This window comes from Labrus mixtus, chromosome 22 (assembly GCF_963584025.1).
Source record: "Labrus mixtus chromosome 22, fLabMix1.1, whole genome shotgun sequence".
Classification (NCBI taxonomy): Eukaryota; Metazoa; Chordata; class Actinopteri; order Labriformes; family Labridae; genus Labrus; species Labrus mixtus.
Genome location: NC_083633.1, coordinates 18,525,184 through 18,548,110, shown reverse-complemented (window position 1 = coordinate 18,548,110; position 22,927 = coordinate 18,525,184). Strand labels below are relative to the sequence as shown.

The following is a 22,927-nucleotide window of genomic DNA, read 5'->3' as shown; positions in this document are numbered from 1 at the left end:
ATTCATTATTTAGTTTTTGTTAGGCACCTGACACCATTGTCCCTGAATGATTTCTCGAGATTATGAAAGTTTAAATAAATGAACAATCCTTCAAACGGGCATCTTGTGATCACTCTAAAATGTTATGGGAATAAATATTATTTAAAAAAATTACAACACAAATTAACATAACAGAATACGATGAAAAAAATCAAACAAAACAAGCAGGACATAAAGAATGAGAACTATATAAACTATATAATATCACAGTATTAAAAAACAGAACTGAAGTTACATAAGCTCTTCAGAGTTTCACTAATTAACTGTGTTTTATCACCTTTTCTATCTTTCAGTCCATGTAATGAATGATTGGACATATAGTTCTATTTCTGTTTTGAATTGTATTCATTAATTGTTTTTAGTTTTTGGTCCATTTACATTTGCGAATATAGTCATTCCCATACAAATGTTTCAAAATTTCATAATTTGCCTTTATTATATTATTAAAAAATCTATTATGCAATTCATACTGAGAAAGGGGTCTATATATATGAGATGGTGACACATCAAACCCGATTTTCAAGGTAAACTGGATTAACTGGATCCATTCCGCACCATTCACCTCGACACTGACGTTTCCTATGGGACACAAACACACCATTTACGCTTGAGGTAGATCCCAAACAGAAGGTAACCCCAAACCCCTTGAACTAAACTTTTTACTAAATTGCAACAGATGTCTTGTGATGTAAATACTATTTTTTTAACACGACTTTGAACATGTTTTTATAGTCTTATCTCTCAAAGCGAAAGGAAGAAAGAAAGGTGAGAGTTGTATTTCACATGCAGTACGTGAACACAACACGACCTCACTCACTGAACGCTACGTCATCACGCTGTGTGTTTCGCCTGACTTTGTTACTTGATAATTATTACCTAACTATATAGTGGTTATGTAAAACGGTATAGTGCAATGTAGAGACAGCACTAACCCGTTTTAAACAGGCTTCTCTTCAGTCGTGCTAAGCGAGCATGTGTAATCCTCCTCGAGGGTGAATGCATGACCGGAAGTAAACTTTGATTGAATAGTTTCAGTAAACAGCGTGGGGAGAATCTTCAGGTATCTGGTTATACCTTACATTGGAAAGGTTCTGAACGGGGACAGAGACACTCATAAAGAAAGGTAAAGTGATTGAAGCTTAAAAGTTTAAAAAAAACACTGGCACTAAAAGCGGTGCATTATGTCCATTGTAAATAATTAACACTGTTTTATTTTGTCATTAACAACATATTCCTGATATAATATTGTTGGCTGTGGTTAAGTAACTGATTTCATAATTTTAATCCGTAATTAAATGTGATGTTTCATGAACTAATACATTGTTTTGTGTGTGCACTTATTATCCAATAAGAAGCTTTGAAATCTGATGTTTGAAGTGTATGTTTTGGAGATACATCTCTTTGCATTAAGTTTAGTATGAGAGAAAGAAGAAGATCCTTTAGGGGTGTGGTGGAATTTCTGAGGTTATTTAGATTCTAATGTACAGATGTCATTAGGTATGTCAGTCAGACCTGACAGAGTTCAGCTGTTATTAGAACACCAAGTACAGCTTGGAGAGTGTCAGCTGTTCTTCCTGATATCTGCTGGATGTTTGGTAGACTTGTTGTCTGCTCCAGTGTTATTGACGTCACAGATTAGTCTAGGTGGGTCAATGTGACCCTGATAATGATAATGTCTTTTAGGATATATGCCTTTCCAGAAGTTCGGCAGATGTGATTGAGCAAGACACGAGTACAGAAGTGTGATGTTGAATCATGTCTCCTCGACGAGTATTCATCTGATGTATAAACTTTCATCAACGGAAGCCATCTGAGTCAACTGAGTCTTACTGTATGGAGTCATGTCTTCAACAAGGGGGGACCGATGGACACTAATAGAGAGATGTCAGAGTAAGGGGCTGCACATGAAAGGACACCTCAACAGTGCTCAGGTAGTGAACTGGCACCTCTCCAGCTACCAGACCAATTTCCAGTCTTGGTCCGGTTCCCAACCCAAGTCCCAACGAGTAAATTTTAATTGGTGACATTCCTCTTCTTTGTTACACACATGTGTAACCATTAAACATGTGTTTACATTTCTTCACAGACCACAAGGCGAACATGTCCCAGACTATTCCTACAAGTCTCTCTGTTGTCCCCACTCGGGCTCTGGTTGATGAGACGTTCAAGGTGGTGGTGGAGAATCTGCCCCCAGCATCTCCAGTCACACTTCATGCCCTCCTCTACTCGGAGGACAAGGACTACTGGGAGGCTTATGGACACTACGTCAGTGATCACAGAGGAACAGTGTCCGGTGGGGTTTAAATCTACCATGTGCAGTGAGGACGATATGCTTTTTCTGTGTTTTGTTTTCATGTTGTTGACATTTCAATGCTTTTGTAGTTGCAGAGGATTTGAGTCTTGGGGGCACGTACACGGGAAAAGAAGCCATGGGTTTGTTGTGGAGCATGCGGCCTGAGCCCGGCAGCCGCACGGGTCTCAGGTAAAATGATAAGTGCTGTCTGTTTGAAGCTGCAGACTTCTTACAATGCCTGTTTCCCCCTGACAAACCATCTATGCCCGTCAGGTTGAGAAAGAGGGAAGTCACCAGCCCCATGCTGGTCCACATCTCCGTCTACAGTGGACACATAACCGAGGGCTTCAGGAAGCAGTCTCCTCTGGCCTCCGTGCTCACAGAGAGATGGTACATGGCTCCTGGAGTCCAGAGGATTGAAATCAAAGAAAAAGGAGTGCGAGGGACTTTCTTCATACCTCCAGGTACACCTGCATCATCATCTCCTCCGCCCAGTTGATGCTGATAGAGAGATCGAACTAATAATCAGACTCTTCTCTCCTCAGGTCCTGGACCCTTCCCCGGGCTTTTGGATATGTGGGGAGGTGGAGGAGGGCTGTTGGAGTATCGTTCGGCCTTGCTGGCGTCTCATGGTTATGCTTCATTGGCGCTGGAGTACTTCTCCCCCGGTGAGCTGCAGTCAGCAGATCTACAGATACAGTATTTTGAGGTAAGGGTTTTATCTCATTCAGAGTCTCCACATGTTGGGCCCTATCCTACGCACGGTGCAGAGTTCACAGGCTGTGAGTTACTTCTCGGTTAAAAACTTTCTGATTCTCAGAAAAGACTGGTCTGTACTTTACAAGTAAACTCAGTGAGAACATTTCCAACAGCATGCTCTTCTCAGATTCTATTAAAAAAAAGTGTTTATTGGTTTTATCATAGTACCTGCAAATACAAAAAAAGCCTTTTCTGACCTTGTCTTTCTTAATATTCTGATTTCTTCTTCTGCACAGACGGCGTTTAATATCATCAAGGACCATCCTCAAGTGATCCCAGACAAAGTTGGAATTTTGGGTCTTTCCCTCGGCACGATTTTGGCCTTGTATTTGGCAGCTGAAAGCACAAACATTAAGGTAAGTAACAAATTCAACGTGTGTGGGAGTTGGTTTATCATAACCCTCAGGCATCAGTTTAATTTACTACCCTCTTAAGTCACTAAGGACAAAAATGTCCATGCCAAAAAACTGCTAAAAAAAGAGATTCATATTTTTTTCCTACTTTTCTTTGCATAAATCTCTTAAACAACTCCAGCCCTGCTCAAAACTATCAAATATTGAATAATTATCAGGAATTTAACCCTTTACGTGCCAGAATCAAACTGGCATTTAAAGGGTTATAAAATATCAATCTGTTCTATTTTTATAGCAGTTTTTTGTAAGTGGACATTTTTGTCCTTAGTGACTTAAGAGGGTAGTAAATTTGTTTCTCAGTGTTCTATTGATCTATTAAAAAACATAAAATGTGCATTCCAAAATTTGTCAAGAGAGAGTTTTACTTACAAAAAATGGTGCCATATGCACTAACACAAACAAAATGATGGCCAGATGAAGAGGTCAACTTTGAACAAATGGACAAAAATGTCCATAGTGATGCAAGAGGGTTAACCTGTAAACATGTCGTCTTCCTCTCTTTGATGAATGAGCTCCAGAGAGTGAGGTGTTTCATGTTCTTGTGTTCCAGCCTCGCTGTTGTGTGTGCATCAGCGGCCATCACTTGGTTGCACCTCGACTGATGATTGATGGATCCCTACCGAACGATCCAAAGTAAGAATCCTGGTCTATGAGCAAAATAAGAACAGCTACACAATGTTTTAAGAGTTGGAGTGATGTGAAAACGTACCTGTGCTCTCAGAAAAACTCGATTTGATGAGAACAACTACAGCATATGGCGAGATGTGGTTTTACCGGTTCCCAGTGACCCCTCACAGAAAATAGATGTAAGTATCAGCTGCACTGAAAACACAGCAGAGAGATAACATTTTATCTACAATCTCCAATCAAACTGAACAACTGGTTCTAAAAACACCTGTGAGACATGTCAGTTTTAAGATTGATTTTTTTAAGCATTTCAAAGAAAATGTTCAGATTTAGGAGCTGTTCTGTCATTTGTTGAGTCTTTATCATCACGCTGTACTGTGATTGGCCGAGCTGTTGTGACAGGCTGAGAGTGTATTTATTTTATCAATCAATCCTCCTTTTCCTCTTTTTTTCCACCTGAGCCTCACTGACTAATTCTAACACTGAAGTTGTTCCTGTCGGTTTTGAATTCTCTCTCAGGTGCGTAAAATAAAATGTCCCATGCTGTTGGTCAACGGAGATGATGATCAGAACAGTCCAACAGTGGAGGCTGCTGAGGATGTGAGTCAGCACGCACAAACACGCACATAATAATAATTATAATAATAATAATAATAATATATTGTTTTTTTATAGCGCTTTTCTAGGAACCCAAAGACGCTTTGACAAAATATAAAACCATAAAAACAAAACAAAAAACGAGGAGGACAGTACAATGAAGAAGTAATGTAGGGGGAGGGGGGGAGTTAGTGGTTGAAGAGGTGAGTTTTTAGGGATTTCTTGAAGGAGGTGAGTGTGGGGGAGTCTCTCATGTTTTTTGGGAGTGAGTTCCAGAGGGTGGGAGCAGCAACAGAGAAAGCCCTGTCCCCCCAGGACCGAAGGTTGGTCCTGCAGGGGGGGACAGGAGGTTTGCATCTGCAGGGGGGGGAGACAGGAGGTTTGCATCTGCGGGGGGGGGGGGGGGGGGGGGGGGGGGGCAGGAGGTTTGCATCTGCAGACCTGAGAGTGCAGGTGGGAGTGTGTCGGTGGAGTTCTGAATGTATTGAAGTTTCTTGAGTGAGTGTGATGGTGATCCGTATAGGAGACTGTTGCAATAGTCTAATCTGGAGGTGATGAATGCGTGGGTGAGGGTCTCGGCAGCTGAAAATGAGAGGGATGGGCGGAGGCGGGCGATGTTTTTGAGGTGGAAAAAGGCTGTTTTGGTGATGTGTTTGTCGTAGGAGAGGGTTTGGTCGATGCACTGTGATCAATTTTGAGAGTGTGTTGTGGTAGTACCTGTTCAGTTTGAAGAATTTTCAGCCTTTTGTTTTTCACTTTAGTACAAAATAAAATAGTCATACAGTTAGTTTGACAAACCTACCTGGTTCCTTCGAGTTAAGGAAATATTTCCTTTTTTGAGAAATGACACTTTTAAATATTTGTATACCTTTAGTGAATAAATCATAATCTATGAAAATGATTAAGAAATGATTCCATACTGATAACAGGGGTAACAGTAGTTGCAGCCATTTACAATAATGCTTCAGAACCGAAGAAGTATTCACACATCAACTTAGTGGTGGGCGATATAACAATATTAGATCGTGAAGGATTTTAACGTGCTGACAATCTGCCAAGGCAGGGAGATCGTAGAACCGGGTTTATGTGTTTATTCTAGTTTATGCTGCGACACAGACGCGTCTCCCCCCCCCCCCCCCCCCCCCCTTCTGCTCCGCCGCGGTGAAAACGAAACTGAAGAGTAGTCCGCAAAAACAACTCCATCCCGGTTATATGCAACTGTTCTGATATTTTTCCAAACCGACACGCCGTGATCAGCAGTTAACTTATCTGCATAGTTTTGCACAGTTAAGTTTACATCTCGGATTGCGACACAAGAAACCGTTTAACGAGCCGGAGAGACCTGAGCAGTCTGCAGAGAGTCAAACAGAGAGGAGCTCAGACAGTCAGTGATGAGAGATATAACCCCGGTGTTTCAAATGTTGCTGTCGGTGTTTTCTGCTCTCTCTCGGTTTTTAAAAGTTACTATCAAGCTTCTCCACCCGAAGCTCACCTGTTGTGATAACTGAAATTATAAGGATTACACTAAACAACGTTACACGATGTGTGCAGCAGGCGGGTGAGAGTTAGTAACCATGGTGACTGTCTGTCTGTCAATCAACGATGTCCCGCCCCCTCTATGAATTAAACTCTTCTGTCAGTAAAACTTACTTTGATCATGTGTCACAGAATGAACACATTCTGTATTATGTTTGATTATATATAAACTAAACAAAAGTTAGTCCAATGATGTCATAAAAAACAAAAAAGACTGCAGAGCCTGTATGAAGCTCCAGCTGGAGGAACTCTGCAGGACTAAAATAGAACAGAAACACAAGAACTCGAAGTCTACATGTTTTTAAATGAATGCATCACTGCGTGAAAATGTTACTGAAGAACATAAAAAGAGGAAACATAACTAAATCATAATTTCAAAGTGGTGAGGAAAACCTTCAAATTGTGGATAAATATTGATCAAATTGAGGGAAAGACATTTCTGTTGCTAAAGAATGTTCTGGGGTGAGACCTCCAGACCTCCTACAAAGATGTTTTTCAAATAGATTAAACTTGTCAGCACAGTTTTTGTGCATTTAAAAACATTATACAGGGAAATAAGTTTGGTTGAACTGGTCAGTAACTTACAAATTTGTCTAAAGATCAGTATGAAAAAAATCATGATAAAATCGTGATCGTGATTTTGCAAAAAAAAAAAATCGTGATATGATATTTTTCCCATATCACCCACCTCTACATCAACTCATTTGAATCCAGGTTGAGAATGAATCCACTCATAAACCCGCTAACTGTGCAGTTTTAACAGTTTTCACAGTTTTGACCTTGTGCAAATAGTTTCCATTTCTACAGGTCAAATTGAAAACAGCCGCTCTGTTTTCTGGTATTAGCGCCGCACTGTAGTTGTTCATTTGACCTCTTTGACCCTTAGATCGCCCAGATGATGCGTTCTGGAGGGAACCTGCACCTGTTGTCCACACTGACGTACCCCGACACTGGACATCTGATCGAGCCGCCCTACTCACCTCACTTCAGAGCTACCAACTTTATAATTCCCACCGCAACAAAAGAGAAAGGTGAGTTCTACCCAGAGAGCCGTTTTGGATGCCCTTCGGTTTGCCAGATATGAGAGCAGTTATCAGGTCAACAGGTGTTGCAGCGATGGAAGCGGGCGAGAGAACTGGTTGAGATAGAAGTGATTGTACCCGACCTAAAAAGCCTCTGCATGTTTCTAATAAGCTCCACGAGCAGAAACGTGCTCAAACTAGGATCAATATTGGAGATGCTTTTTGAAAAATGGAGAGAGGTTAGAACACAGAAAGGTTTACAGACCCATGCAGAGCTGGATAAAGTGTCCACCACATGGCAACCTGCATGAGCATTGACTCTAGAGAGAAGGGGGGGTGGGGGGGCAGCTCTCTTCAATGTTTAGAATTTGGACTGCAGTACCCATTTTAAACACTAGGTGTCAGAGTTACATACTGCTCCTTTAATCGATAAAACACAGAGAATATCTAGATCTTTATAGATTTAATTACCTATCGTTTGCTAAATTATGCTCCCTCCCCGTTCAGCTGGGATTAGATTGGTTTTGGTTAATGCACAGAATAATTTACCCTCAAATAAAACATTTTTTGTGTGTTTCAGTGATAATTCTGTGGGGAGGACAAACCAAACCCCATTCAGACGCTCAGGAGGACTCCTGGAGGAAGATCTTATCTTTTCTACAGCATCATCTCTACTCAAGCACGATCCCCAAAGCCAGGATGTGAATGACAACAGAACCAGGAAACACAGCAAAGTGTGAAAACCTTTTGAATAATTATCTAGGGTTTTGTTTTGGTCATATTGTGCCTCTAGTTTCATAACTTTATATCCATAACTTATCATTCCAAACACTCGAGGTGAGTCGACTTGCAAAGGTTAAATTAATGTAAGTTGCTGATGTCATTAGAAACTGTCAGAAATTGCACGAGCCCCATGTACAGAGGCCTTGTCCTCCAAGTGAGCAGCCCGGGTTCAAATCCGATCTGTGGCCTCTTTCCCACATGTCATTCCACACTCTCTCTCTCTCTCTCCACATTCTGTCTAAAGGTACCTGTACAGAAAACGTTGGTTTTATAATATATCTGGGACAGAAAGACGAGCCAAAGGTACTTGAGTAATAAGCTTAAGATCAAACTGTACATGTTGCCAGTTAAAACATTAAAACGCACAACGCACTGATCGTCCTTATAAGACGGACGGAACAGTGACCGCAATTGATTTTTATTATTTTCTGTGTTTCAACCCTTTAAAACATAAACGACAAATGCCAAAGGAACAAATGTGGAGGTGGTGTTAAAGTCTTTATATGTGATTTTTCACACTTAAATGTAATATAAATCAAGTATATCCTCTGAAAATAACTCTGTGAGTCATGACTGTCTACAATGGGTGTAACACCCGAGTCCCACTGTCTGTGATGTTTTCAGAGTTTTCAGAGTCCTATCTTCACTTTGTTTACATCGCCCGGACAGCCGGCTGACTCCTCCCCTCGTGTATAAAAGTTGTTTAATTGAGGGACTAGAGAAAAGAAGAATAACATACTGTACTCACTGCTTAACTGTGTTTCTAGATCACGCTCATTTCAGGTAAATTTACATGCAGTGTGAAGATATGAGCATAATAAAGATCGCTAGCATTAGCATGCTAACACAACAATGCAGCACGAGTTGTTTTGGTTTCATGCTGGTGCTCAAGGGCGACATCTGCTGGATCAAAAAAATCACATATAAAGCCTTTAAAGTGTTATTCATTAATCTATTGATAGATAGCAACTAATTTTTTAACTTCTTTTTTCATTTGTTAGTTTGCTAATTAAATCAGATTTTGGGTAATCTGAGTGAATTTAGACAATTATTTACTGATTTTAGTTAGCATCGTTAGCTTGCCAACAAATGTTTTTTTTCTTATTTTTGTGATTGTCTCAAACCAGCTGTAAATCCATGCAGTCACTGTGACAAAAATGTTTTGAATATTCTGACTTTTTAAAATATATTTGAATTCTTCATATGAGCTGAAGATAGGGTTACGGTGGGAAATGTTATTTATACAATTAAAGTGTGGGTGAAACTCAATAAGCTACTTACTCACTCCAGCTGTATTATGTCAATTGTAAATTCTGATTGTACTTCTAACGTTTATATTTTCCTGACGGATGATCATGTCTGTGTACAAGATGGTGCAATCACTCTAAAAAATGTTGGATTCATGGGCATCAATAATGGATTAAGTGTTTTTTTTTTTTAATCGATGGACCAGGAACAGCTGATCAGTTTGGAGACTTTGCTTTATTTAGGACCACATCACCTGAGGCACATTTATATAAACATCAGACACAGAGGTGGTTGATATGAGAGTCAAAACACATGAACAAAAATAATTTAAAGAAGCCAAAACCTAGATTTTCTCATGTTTGAACTGATGAAGAAGAAAAAAAACATTGAGTTCACACTTAACACATTCAGCATACAATCGTGCACACGGGGTTGTTCACAGAACGAGAGTGCACGAGGGAGAAAAACCACAGAAGAAGTGACGGGTATGAGACTAGATTAGACTGAAACTGTGCTGAATTTTCAGCCGAGGATCGTAGAGCTAACATTTCTGATATTTGAGATATTTCAGTTTCCTGTTTAGACTTTTTTTTTTAAAAGCTAGAATCACAGAAAATCAAAATGTATGAAGTAAATGGAAACAGGATTCACCAAACATATTCAGTACTGAGAATATCAGGCAAACAGCTGTTACCTAGGTGGCTATTTGTACTTGAATACATCTTAAGTAATCAGAATATTAACCAGAAGACCAGCTGCAGTAATATTCAGAAATATGTTCCCTACATATTATTTCATCATGAAAACAGACTGCAGATTCGGACTTTAAACTAACTTAGTCCTTGTGCAAAAAAACAACTGAGCCTGACAATAGGCCCGACACTAAAACACAACGCAGCTTAATATAAAAGTTAAGCCTAGTCAACACAGAGAGACCAGCTCCATTTTTATCTTCTTAAAGATAACAAGGATTCATTTTCTTGATTTTGTTTTATAGCGGGACACAAATGAATTAATAATGGAAGTTTGGATTTCATTCTGGAGGATCTGAGTCAGACTTTTTTTTAATTTAAGTCCAAGGCAGAGGTGAGCACTTTCTGAGTTCCCTGTAAGTTCAGTAAACAACTCGTTTATTGGCGGCTGGGATCGGCTCCAGCAACCCGCGACCCCAAATGAGATAAGCTATACAGATAATGGATGGATGACTTTTTTCTCTTGCAAAATTCAGAGGACTTTACAAACATTTTTTTAAAAGACTTTTCACTTTTTTGTTAAAAACACATCTCCCTCTTGTTTGTCATATATTACACATCGCGCCTCAAATGGCAAAGCTGGTCGGTGAGTTTCCAACTCTTATTGTTCTAGAAACTATTAGATGGATTGTCCTTGATGTATTTTGTGATCTTCTGACCTTCCTTCAGCACCGTCATGAGGTGGATGATTGCATGTTTAGTTGAATTTCCCTGCAGAAGTTGGATGGATCACCATTATGTAATTATTTAAACATGTATGTCCCCCTTAGGATAAACTGTGATAACTGAAGTGATCACATTTAAGACAAAACTCAACAATTAAGACAACCCATCAGCCACTGCTTTTGTTTGTTTTTAGCGCCAAATATAAAATGTGAGAGTCTTAACACACTACAGTAGATTTGTTACGATTGTAAACATTATTACCTGCTTTTACATCAGCATGTTAGCCCTTGTTGATATGTTAGCATGCTGATGAAAGCTACTAGCTCAAAGCACCACAGAGCAGCTTGCATGGCTGTCGACTCCTGATCTGCTTTCTCGTCCTTTGCAGCTCCACAAAAAAATGTCACGGCCCAAGATCATAAAGAAAAAACGCTGGCTAGTTTTAAGGACACGCAGAGTTCCCTTCTGTCATTCAAAGAATCAAATATTTTACATAACCGGGGCCAGTGAACTTCTATGAAACCTGAAGATTTGTGCTTTATTTACTTCGTCCTGCTTTTTTCTGTCTCTGCAATATAAAAAGGTAAAAATGTCTGTTGCAGTGGACAGTTGTGCTTTTCTAATTAAAATACAGCAGTCATTAAGCTCAAAGCACAGTGTCAGTCACTTCAGTGAAGGCACACACACTGTCACAATCCCTTTTCTGATGTTAGTGGACGCATGTTTGTGTGCGGTTTTCTGTGCAGAGTCAGGATCTGCTCGACCAGGCGCAGCGTCGGTTGGCTGATCGGGTACTGAAGGGGAAGCTTCTCCTCGGCACATGACAGCTTCACAGAGTACCTGCAGGTCAGAAACAATCAGACCTAATAACCCACTCAGTCTAATCTGACACTGACATTAACAATGGTTTCAGGTCTGCAGACTTCTCTTTGCACACATTCACAAAATGATAAATCCACACAAACCTGAACTCCTCCCTGAAGTGAGATTGGAGGTGCTGTGCCAGCTGGCTGTTGTACTGCAGGCAGGCCAGCAGGAGGCGACAGCGCTGGAACAGCAGGACGCACTGAGCAGGACTCAGACAGGACTCCTGCAGGTCTGACAGAACCAGCACCACGTGCTGAGCCTGGTAGCTGAGGAAATCCAACTGCAGGGAGCGGAGGAGACCAGTTCTTAAGTACGGCTTGGTTTAACAATGAATTTATAAGAAACTAAATGTAGACCAGATTTGAAGTTTTTGGACCCGGATCCAAATCAGATACTTTACATTTTTTAATATATGCCTAGTAATTAACAGATAATAAATGAAGCTTAATAATTTGGCACTTTATCTCCACGCTAACGAGTGATGGTCCTAAATTTAAACTATTATATGAGCTTAGAATATTTTATTTCTAGTAAAAAAAAAAAAAAAAAGGGAAAATGAGGAAGTTTTACCAGGTGAGGATGAGGCTGTATGACTCTGAGGATCCAACCAATGGACACACAGTTCTCAGCAGGGGAGCATCTGCTTGCCTAAAAAGCAGAAAAAGTTGTACAGAATCTCACAGGCTGCATCCAAAATTTCAGACTCAACCCCCAGTTCTTTCTGTCCACTAGGGGCCTGAGGCAAACTTTCTGGATCCATGACAATATCACACTCACCTCTTGGCCCAAAAGCAGCATTTCAAAGAGCAGAGAGCATGCAGCATCCAGATAATCAGCTAGTAAGGCCTGAAGCTGACACACAGAGAGGGACTGTTACATCAAAGGCTTTATATGCAATTTTTTGATCCAGCAGATGTCGCCCTTGAGCACCAGCATGAAACCAAAACAACTCGCGCTGCATTGTTGTGTTAGCATGCTAATGCTAGCGATCTTTATTATGCTCGTATCTTCACACTGCATGTAAATTTACCTGAAATGAGCGTGATCTAGAAACACAGTTAAGCAGTGAGTACAGTATGTTATTCTTCTTTTCTCTAGTCCCTCAATTAAACAACTTTTATACACGAGGGGAGGAGTCAGCCGGCCGTCCTGACGATGTAAACAAAGTGAAGATAGGACTCTGAAAACTCTGAAAACATCACAGACAGTGGGACTCGGGTGTTACACCCACTGGAGACAGTCATGACTCACAGAGTTATTTTCAGATATACTTGATTTCTATTATATTTAAGTGTGAAACATCACATATAAAGACTTTAAATACAAATTAAAAAATAGATCTACGAGAGTAAAGAGAGCATCTTACCTCACAGTCAGCCAGAGAGCCCTGGTTCTCTGTTTGCAGCTCAGGATCACATATCAAGGCGAGCAGCATCCTGGAGGCCAGGGCACCTCTGCAGGGAGGGGGGAAAAACACCTCTTTAAAGGTTGTATGTGTGTGTGTGTGTGCGTGTGTGTGTGTGTGGCAGAAACTTGATTAACACACATTTTAATTGGATTACAGAAACACAAGACAGTTTGACGTTTACTTTTTGGCTGAGAGCAGGATGTGTCTGGCCGCTTCGACCTCTGTCTCTCTGAACATGACGGCGAGAGTCTGGACGATCAGAGTGCTCAGCCTGAAGAGAAGATTTAAGTCTTTGAGTCCTTATTGAAAAAGTATTGCTCAATACTCTGCAGGAATAAATACTGCAACGGGATCTCATTCACTTGAGTTTTAATTAAACTCTCTATCCCCGAGAATCTGTGCAGATGTTTTCACATTCATTTAAAGGTCCCACATTATGCTTTTTCTGGTTTTATATGCTCTTTAGTGTGTTTTCCAAGTGTCCTGTGCATGTTTAGGCACATCTATGTGCAAAAATTCAAAGTCCGCGGAAACGCAGCTTCTCCTACGTCCTCCTGTTAGCTGTAGCATTAGCTGCATGTAACGCTCGGTTCTAGCCCCCTCGAAAAAAATGTGTCAGTGTGACATCTTGTCAGTGTGATATCACTGATCTAAGCCCGTTGGCTCGTTGTGGGTAAATTAAAGGTATAAAGCAGTTTAAAGTGTCTGACGGCAACTACCCTGATTGTATTAAGGTGTAGGATGTGACACAGTTCTTCACACACACACACAGAAGCTTACAAGAGCTGATCTGCTGTGTAGCCTCCACTGAGACTCTGGCAGCCGTGCAGAGATTCCTCCAGAGTCTGAACCAGGAAGACACACACCTCACTGGACTGAAACACACACGCACAACAGAGGACAACTTCACCAACTGAGACCAGAAAAAAAAATGTAATAAAAACTGTTCTTAAAGAAATTCATTGATTTCAGATTCATTTTCAGTAGCTTGATTAACTGACTCATGATTGCAGCTCAGAGGATTAAGGTGTTTAAAAAGTTTCATTACTTCTATACTTTTAGAAACTTTTGGATACCATGTATTTAAAAAAAATAATTTAAACGCACAGTGTGTAAATTCCTCCACCAAGGGGCTATTGACGTCGAGGCTGACGGGGAATCATGGGAGTGATTCTCCCCCCGACCATATAAAAGGGGAGGAGTGTTATATCATGTCTTGACAAAATGTTTGAAGGAGTGAAACAACGCATGGTTTGAACGTCTCACCCTCCAGAAGAGTCTGCGCAGCGCGACGTTGCGATGAGCAGCCGTCCTCAGCTCCTGCAGCAGCAGGTACAGACTCTCCACGCTGATCTCCTCCTGGAGGAGCTCAGCACTCAGCTGACCGAACAGGTGAGCTGTGCGCTCCAAGCTACACACACACACACACACACACACACACACACACACACACACACACACACACACACACACACACACACACACACACACACACACACACACACACACACACACACACACACACACACACACACACACACACACACACACAGTAGGTCATTAATACATTTCAGCTTGTGTTACAATCCCCGTCCTGTGGTCTAATAGAGTTCTGTTACCTGATGGAAGGAAGTCGTTTATCGGGAGTGGAGTCAGACAAAACGCTGCACCTCCGTCTGTAGAGCGGGTCTAACGACAGAGTGGACCTCTGGAAACACACATTTACATTTACACACACACACACACACACACACACAAGTTCTTGTTATCTTATATGAAACGTGCTGTATTCTTCCTTTAAAGTCTTTATATGCGGGGATCTGGGGACTCTCCAACAAAGACAGAGTAAGAACAGCAGTATTTTTTTTTTTTTTTGCAGTTTAAAGGCTTTATATGTGATTTTTCACACTTAAATGTAGAAATCAAGTATATCTGAAAATAACTCTGTGAGTCATGACTGTCTACAATGGGTGTAACACCCGAGTCCCACTGTCTGTGATGTTTTCAGAGTCCTATCTTCACTTTGTTTACATCGCCCGGACGGCCGGCTGACTCCTCCCCTCGTGTATAAAAGTTGTTTAATTGAGGGACTAGAGAAAAGAAGAATAACATACTGTACTCACTGCTTAACTGTGTTTCTAGATCATGCTCATTTCAGGTAAATTTACATGCAGTGTGAAGATACGAGCAGAATAAAGATCGCTAGCATTAGCATGCTAACACAACAATGCACCGCGAGTTGTTTCGGTTTCATGCTGGTGCTCAAGGGCGACATCTGCTGGATCAAAAAATCACATATAAAGCGTTTAAAAAATAAACTTTTTATTTGAAGGAGTTTGTAAAGTTGTGAGTAGGAACAAAAAACTTGGAGCTTTTTGTATCATGCATGTGTTAGCGAGATGTGTGACTCACAATAATGTAGCTGTTCCATGAGCTCTGCAGGTGAAGGTAAAGTCTGGACGTCCGGGACACGGCGTAAAGATGAAGCTCAGCCTCCCTCTCCTGTCTGCTGGACCCACCGGCTCTCCTCAACAGGCGGGACAGGACTGAGCCCATCTTCCTCGGTACCTAAAACATCATCATGGAGGGTTACCGTCTTCTACTTTAAACAGAACTAAGGAAGTATATTCCATTAAATGCATGGCACGATGCCTACACTGATATCTATTATGTGGATTTTCAGAGAAACAAAAGTGCGTCCTTATTAGAGAGGCTGTATTTAAAAAATGGAAAATGATTTCAATAGAGAAGCTCTCATCCTTTTCAGGCTGTCGTTCAGCTTTGTAGATTTTCTTAAAGCTTGAGCTTCGTTTAAAAAGGCGTGTTGTTTTGATGCTCCACAGTGGTTTATTTGATCTGCGTTTTCATGTAAACGATGAACAGCTTTTAGTGTCTGATGTGTCGGGTTATTTAGATAAAAGCCCTGATGGCCGCCCATTCATTCATCCACCTGACCGTCTGTTACCTGTGCACTCTCGCCGATGTTCAGTCTTTGATCCGAGGGCGACGGAGATATAGAAGGGGAGCTGGAGAGGGAGTAAAGGGAGGGGGGTTTGGAGGGGGGTCGAGCGGGCAGGTGTGGGACCTTCAGGAGGCCAAGGCTCTCCGGGTTAGGCCAGGAGGCCGAGCGTGTGGGCGGTAACATGTGGACCTCCTCTGTCCCTCCTTCACCTTGAATCCTGATTCAAACAGAACAGATACGTTTCCATGACGACAAAATCAATATAGTCATTTTGAAGCTCACATTTAGCCTAACAATGGAAAGTAAAGTCTTAATGATATTCTGTAAAACATGAAGAGTAGCTTTGCATGATTTGCAGCTCAAAAAAAAAATCTTATTTATCTTAAACTGGTGTCTGTAAAAACCCTCATGTCAGCCTCTAACTGAAAAGGTGTCTCTATTCCCTCCCCACTTTCTCCTGATTGGCCAGCTCTCTGGAAGCCTTCCAGATGGCAGAACGCTGCAGGGCTGCCAGGGGAGCTTTTTCAGCCAATGAAAACTGCCCCACCGTAGAGGCTTAAAGCTGTCTCATGAAAGTCTTGGTTTTCATGTCAGGGAACTCCTGATAGATTTGCTGAACAAACCGTTTAGCGCCCTCTGCAGACTAATCCTGGAATTACTCTAACATACCTCAAACTAAAACCACACGTTTGCTGAACCGGAAGTTTCATCCCCTTTCCCTCCACTCTCTTCCCTTCATCCCTCATCCATCTTCCCAATCTGGCAATCCTCGCCTCATCCCTCATTTTCAAACCCTGCCTTTTTCTTCTTGCAATAAAATATTCAGAATAAAAACCTCTAATGGAGCGATCTATTGCAAGACATTTGGACGTGCAAATGCAGGAAAAAAAGACAACTTTTTTTTTTTCCATCTGAGCCAGCTTGCAAAATATCCTGAACAGTAAACTACACAGTTATCAAAAACTGGATACTCTTCTCACTTCTCTGCAAAGATTTTAGGATAAGGGTGTTTTACCCATTATAGATTAAAAAGCCGTTTGAGGTATATTTGTGAAATTGAGCGGTATATAAATATCAGATTTCTGTGTGAAAAGTACAGAAGGTTGCACCCACAGTATGATTCTACAGAACTTAACAGACCGCACTGTTCAACCCGATCACGTCCAACTCTGCAACCACACGACCGTCTTTGTCCAATGAGCAGAGACTTCTCGTGTTGCAGACAGTAAAAGGTGCACACTGCTTCCATGTCTCCAAAGATGGATCCCAAACTTCTGTCATTGTGCGACAGCGTGCGTTCGCTTAATGAGCTCCCCCGGGGCGACACACACACACACACACACACACACACACACACACACACACACACACACACACACACACACACACACACACACACACACACACACACACACACACACACACACACACACACACACACACACACACACACACACACACACACACACACACACACACACACACACACACACACACACACACACACACACACACACACACACACACACACACACACACACACACACACACACACACACTTTTATAGCCGTGTGTCGCCGGGCAACAATTCAGCGTTCAGCGACAGTAAATCTGTTCACGCTTCCTCTCGTCTCTTTCTGACTGACGCACGGGGGAACGCAACACGGAGGAATTAAGAGGACGACAACAATCCCAAAAGACCGTGGGAAAATCAAAAACAGGATGCAAGGGACAGAATATTTACCGCCGATTTGTGCCAACAAATCATAAATTTAATGGTTGAGCTTTTTAAAATAAGTTTATTTTTTAAATTTGGAATTAACTCTTTGTAGTTTCTATGGGAAAATGTTGCATTCGTTGGAATCTTTTCTAATTTTAAATCCTTATCTGGAACAAATAAATCTTTGTCACCCTCAAACATAACGTTTTCTGGTTGTTGATGTTTGTATTTCTTTAAGTCGACACGCTGATAAAGAGCAGCAGGTAAACTGAGGCAGACATGTCGCTCTCAGCTCTGAATAAGTCATGAGCCACCGGAGCCGCCGCAGACAATCTGTACAGATCCCCGCAGAGAGAGGCTGCTTTCACTTGTTGCGTTATCTGGTGGAAGACGATATTTAACTTTGTGTCTCGTGTTGTGAGGACTTAAAGTACACACACACATAAACGCAGGTATGTACACTCGTATAGTTTAACCCTCGGTCGGTCCTGCAGACAAAAAAACAGCTGTAAAGGTTTTTATAGCTCAAAGAGTTTGTCTGTCTCCAGGACTCCCAGACTGAAGCTCTGCGGCTCACACTGGACAAGCAGGTAAAGGAAAAATGCAAAACAAAAAGCCTCAACACAAAAGACTAACAAGGTCGAGTAATTTTCTTTAAATTGGAATAAAAGTAGCAATTCATTTTTTTTAAAGCAACAATTTAACGCAAAATTCTGTAAAATGTAAATGGCAAAAAAAAAAATAGAACTTGGGGACAAATCGAACAGAATCTGGAAATAAAATTACAACAGAGTTTCTTTCATGTATCCCTCTTCAATCTAATTAAATCACATTATTAAAGCCTGCAGGAGCATTCATTTCAGATGGTTAAAAAATAAGAGCCACCACAGCCAGTCTCAGCTTACAAACATGAGGATCGCCTAACAAACCAAAGACCTGTCGGTGTGTGTGTGTGTGTGTGTGTGTGTGTGTGTGTGTGTGTGTGTGTGTGTGTGTGTGTGTGTGTGTGTGTGTGTGTGTGTGTGTGTGTCTTAAAGTGTGTGTGTAATACTCACCTGTGTGCAGGATATCCTGTGGGAGGGATCAGAGACACAATGGTTAAAGTTACAGGTAAAGGTATCAAGAGACAACAAAAACATGAGCTTTAACGAGTTGTTACATAGATTCAGTGAAGAAGAGTTTAAATTTGATCTGCTGTTATTTCTCATTTCTAACACTTAGATTATTTTCAGATAAAAGTCAAATGTTCTCATCTTTCCGCAAATCTACGCTTTACTAGATGTGACTTATTTTTCTTTGTTATTTCTACGCTGTCTTGTCAAGTCATTTTTAAGGGGTTAACTTTTTAATTTTTTTATTATAAATCTGCTTTCATCTTTTTCTGAGGCAGTTGAGCTCTCATCTTTACCTTCCAAAGGGCATATTATTGTCGGAGAGTGGCTTTTTCTCCGAGAGAGCGGATCTTCAGGAGGAAGCCCCGCCCTCTTGTCTCTCCTCAGCCAATCGCGGCCCTTCGCGGCAGACTTCTCAGTGAGGTAGGTGATACGAATGTGCTGACAGAGCTCTCTATCTTTCCCGCTGAGGAAATCTGGAAGGTCATTCACCTGCATGAAGAAAAACAAAAAAACACATCTGTGCTCAACATGTTTAGTCTGGTCACAGGGAGCGGCTGTGGCTCAGCGGTAGAGTCAGTCATCACTGGATGGTCGGGGGTTTGAAACCCAGCTCCTGAAGCCACAAAAATAAAAAAATTTAAAATCATAATCGACAGATATCGAGTGAAACTAAACCTCGAGTTCGGGAGTAAGAGGTGTGAATCTTCCATACTCGGTTGCCACCAGAAGGGTTTTGAGGAAGTGTTTTTAGTCCCAGATTAGTCCACTTCTTTTCATGGAGCGTTTCCAACCAGACCAGAGGAAAGAAATAAACACTAATTGGTTGTCTTAACATAAAAACTTAACACCCGCTGAGGCCACAGGGAGGACAGGCCAGAGCAGCCAACGCAGGCAATAATCTCTCGCTTTAATTTAAACAGGATTAAGTCAGTGTGGAAGAAGCTAAACCTTTAACCTCTTACCGACATGACGTAACAAGATAAATGTTACTTACAGGCTCATTCTGCCACACACACAGCTACTAGCTTTCAGATGCTGCATGTTGTGTAGCTTAGACTGAATCTTTAATGTTGTTGTTTGGGTGTTGAAAGAGAGCAATATGAAACAGAAAACCTATACATGCTTTCAGATAGTAAGATTTTATGAAGCCTAGCTGTAGATATTTAACAGATAAAATACAACAAGTCTCTGAGCTGTAACAATTTAAAAACACAACAGTTGAATTTATCATCTTAAAGAAGGTGATTTTAAGGAGATAAGTCTGATTTAAATACATTTTCTGCAGGTTTTTATAGTTTATGTTGTCGGGCAAACAGGTCAAATCTAAAAGATGTAACCCTCCTGAAGGGCTGTTGTTGCTATTTTCACTCCTCTACAAATATTAAATCTAATCTTTGACAAAAATCATCAACAAAGATAGGAGGAGGGATTCTTTTTGAAGCCGTAACAAATCGTCTTTCTTGGAGAAAATTGACTTAAAAAGCTAGAAATATATACAGTTAGAATAAAGCAGAGGATGCGCCACCTGTATCTCAAAGTGAATCCAACATGTCACTGGTTCGTTGTTCATTTATATTTTAAATATGTTAAAGTTTAATATGTTAGTATTGAGCGGTTTCATTTGATGGCAAACAAAGGTGGCAAATTGGTTGCCAGTTTCTCAAGTTGGCTGTTACTGCTGAGCCCTGAGAATACAAAATTTCAGAAGAGAAAATATATAAAAATTGTCAACTACAATATTCAAACACTAAATGTTAAGTCCCAAATGATCTCCAACACCTACAAATATTCAGTTCACATCAAAGTAGAAATAGAAAAACGTTTTTCTGCGAATATAAACTTGAGAAACTTGAAGACTGGTCATGTTTTTTTATGTTTTGCTTTAAAAGTTTTGAGAGCACAGCCTAAAAATAAGTCGAATAGTTGCTACTAATTATTCGATTAATCGTCACCATGATCAACTTCAAATTAATCGATTCCTCATATGGGGGGGTAGGCTATGGTTTTCAAATTTTAAATTCTAGTAAGACAGATACAACTGGTGCTTTGGAAACAGAAACCATGTTGATGGAAGCTTGAGATCAAATCATTTTTCATAAAAGTATATTCAGCTGATTTTCGAATCTCAGTTGCAGTCAGTCGATTAATCGGTCATTTTGTAGTTGATTGTTCAAGCAGCTTTTACTGTCTGAACAGTTTAAATGTGAAATCTAATTTAGAACTTCTTCAACCTTCAACTCACCAGCTCGATGTCCCGCACGCGCCTGAAACTGAAGGCTGTCGCGAGCGCACGCGGGGGGTACTCGGTGAGGTACACGCGCTCATCACTCAGCACCACGTGCATGTACACCTTGTTGATGGTCTCTGAAATCACCACGCATGGTTCATAGGTTCGGATCCGCTCGTACACCGCCCGCTCCGTGTTCCGCTTCAGGAAGGAGTCCAGCTTGATGTTCCGGTGGCAGAGGAGGGTACCGGAGCCGGTCCGAGCCATGACGGAACCGGCGGAACTATTTGTTGTTTCTGAAGTTTTCAAACTACACTGCAGGTGATGGTGTCAGCCCGGTCCTCTGGCTGAACACTGAGCAGGTAAACTACCGCTGTCTCCAGCCATCTCCGCACTCTCTTCTCTGATTGGTCAGCACACTAAACAGGGACGCTGCTGATTGGCTGGGAGATAAACAGTTATTTTATAATTTAGACAAAGCTATAATCACAGATTTAATGATCTATATAACGAGGTCATTGCACTTTCATTTGAATCTGTCTTTCATTCTCAATACTATTTTTTTAGTAGTTTATAATTTAATTAATCAAATAAGGAAGTTAAAATATTGAGGCCTGTTTTTAACGTTTGTTTTTGTTTATTTTTTATAATTTATTTTTGTTATAATTTATTTTTTGATTTACTTTTTTTTTTTTTTTTTTTAATAATTTTTTTTTTTATTATTATTTTAAATAATTTTTTTTATTTATTTTGTTTATTGTTATTTACAGGCTACGGTACAGCTTTCATTTCAGTTTGATTTCAGATCAAATATTGATGGTTTATTTCAGAATGTTTACATTTCAAAATTTCCTCTGACTTCACAGTGAATGGAAATGATTATTTGCAACATGAATGTAATTAAACTTTTATAAGCTATAACCTCGTCAATCAATCAATCAATCAATCAATCAATCAATCAATCAATCAATCAATCAATCAATCAATCAATCAGAGAGACAAACAAACGGAAATTGGTCAATTTATTACTCAGCGCATTTTAAAAATAAATATGTCCTGTTTTACTGATTTGTAGTCTGATTGGTCTGATTAGTGTTGTTGCAGTTTGAAGCATTCACCACTAGATGGCGATATCTTCTAGATACATGAAAACAGTTATTTTAATGAACTTTATTTTAGGAAAGTATTTTAATTTATTACTTCTTTACATTAATTTGATTTCGGGGGGTTTATTATCTCAGATTCATTAAATCAACGCTTGTTGTTTTTTTGTTACAACAAGTCGATTTAATCCTGGAAAAATGTTAAAAATGTGATTCTTCATCCTCCTTCTCTCCCTCTTGGTGACCCTGCCCAACAAACACACACACACAAACATTACACACACACACACACACACACACACACACACACACACACACACACACACACACACACACAAATAGAGGCGGTGGCTGCAGCTTTGAAGGGGAGCTTTGTAAATCGGCGAGGAGCTGAAAGCCAAATTGTTTTGGAGCCCAAAACACACACGCACACACACACACACACACACACACACACACACACACACACACACACACACACACACACACACACACACACACACACACACACACACAGTGATGAAGGCAATGCTGTTTTGTAGAGCAGCACACTCAGTCTTTTATCAAGCTCAGTTAGAGGACTGAGACTATAAACACATAAACCAGACTCCTAATTGGGGTAAGAAGCTCACACACACACACACACACACACACACACACACACACACACACACATTGAAGGTCAGCTGTTTGAAATGCAGCTAAATAAGCTTCATGTTTGGGGTAATAAATATGTTTACACACAGGACAAACTGCCTGTAAAGAGAAAAAAAACAAAACAAAACGAGAA

General features: G+C 40.6%; 2 protein-coding genes across 3 annotated transcripts; one reads left to right on the top strand and one right to left on the bottom strand.

The window, feature by feature from the left end:
• The first annotated feature begins 868 nt into the window (after positions 1-868).
• On the top strand, positions 869-9,485 carry LOC132956153 (bile acid-CoA:amino acid N-acyltransferase-like). The gene is made up of 11 exons (XM_061029395.1): positions 869-1,162; positions 2,126-2,332; positions 2,422-2,521; positions 2,606-2,796; positions 2,878-3,041; positions 3,328-3,447; positions 4,055-4,137; positions 4,226-4,310; positions 4,651-4,731; positions 7,151-7,295; positions 7,867-9,485. The coding sequence occupies exons 2-11, from the start codon at positions 2,140-2,142 to the stop codon at positions 7,989-7,991; spliced, it is 1,287 nt and encodes a 428-aa protein (XP_060885378.1). The 5' UTR covers positions 869-1,162; positions 2,126-2,139; the 3' UTR covers positions 7,992-9,485.
• Positions 9,486-9,532: 47 nt separating this feature from the next.
• c22h12orf56 (chromosome 22 C12orf56 homolog) lies at positions 9,533-21,669 on the bottom strand. Of its 2 annotated transcripts, XR_009665983.1 has the most exons (15): positions 21,050-21,669; positions 19,101-19,296; positions 18,748-18,763; positions 15,976-16,189; positions 15,423-15,578; positions 14,630-14,718; positions 14,277-14,421; positions 13,791-13,885; positions 13,192-13,281; positions 12,969-13,056; positions 12,380-12,454; positions 12,173-12,250; positions 11,701-11,882; positions 10,997-11,575; positions 9,533-10,780 (listed from the first exon to the last, which is right to left on the bottom strand). XR_009665983.1 is itself a non-coding variant. In XM_061029394.1 (14 exons), the coding sequence occupies exons 1-14, from the start codon at positions 21,299-21,301 to the stop codon at positions 11,425-11,427; spliced, it is 1,827 nt and encodes a 608-aa protein (XP_060885377.1). In that variant the 5' UTR covers positions 21,302-21,669; the 3' UTR covers positions 9,533-11,424. The 2 variants fall into 2 exon arrangements, 1 of the variants encoding a protein (XP_060885377.1); XM_061029394.1 differs by having other exon boundaries at positions 9,533-11,575.
• Positions 21,670-22,927: the final 1,258 nt, after the last annotated feature.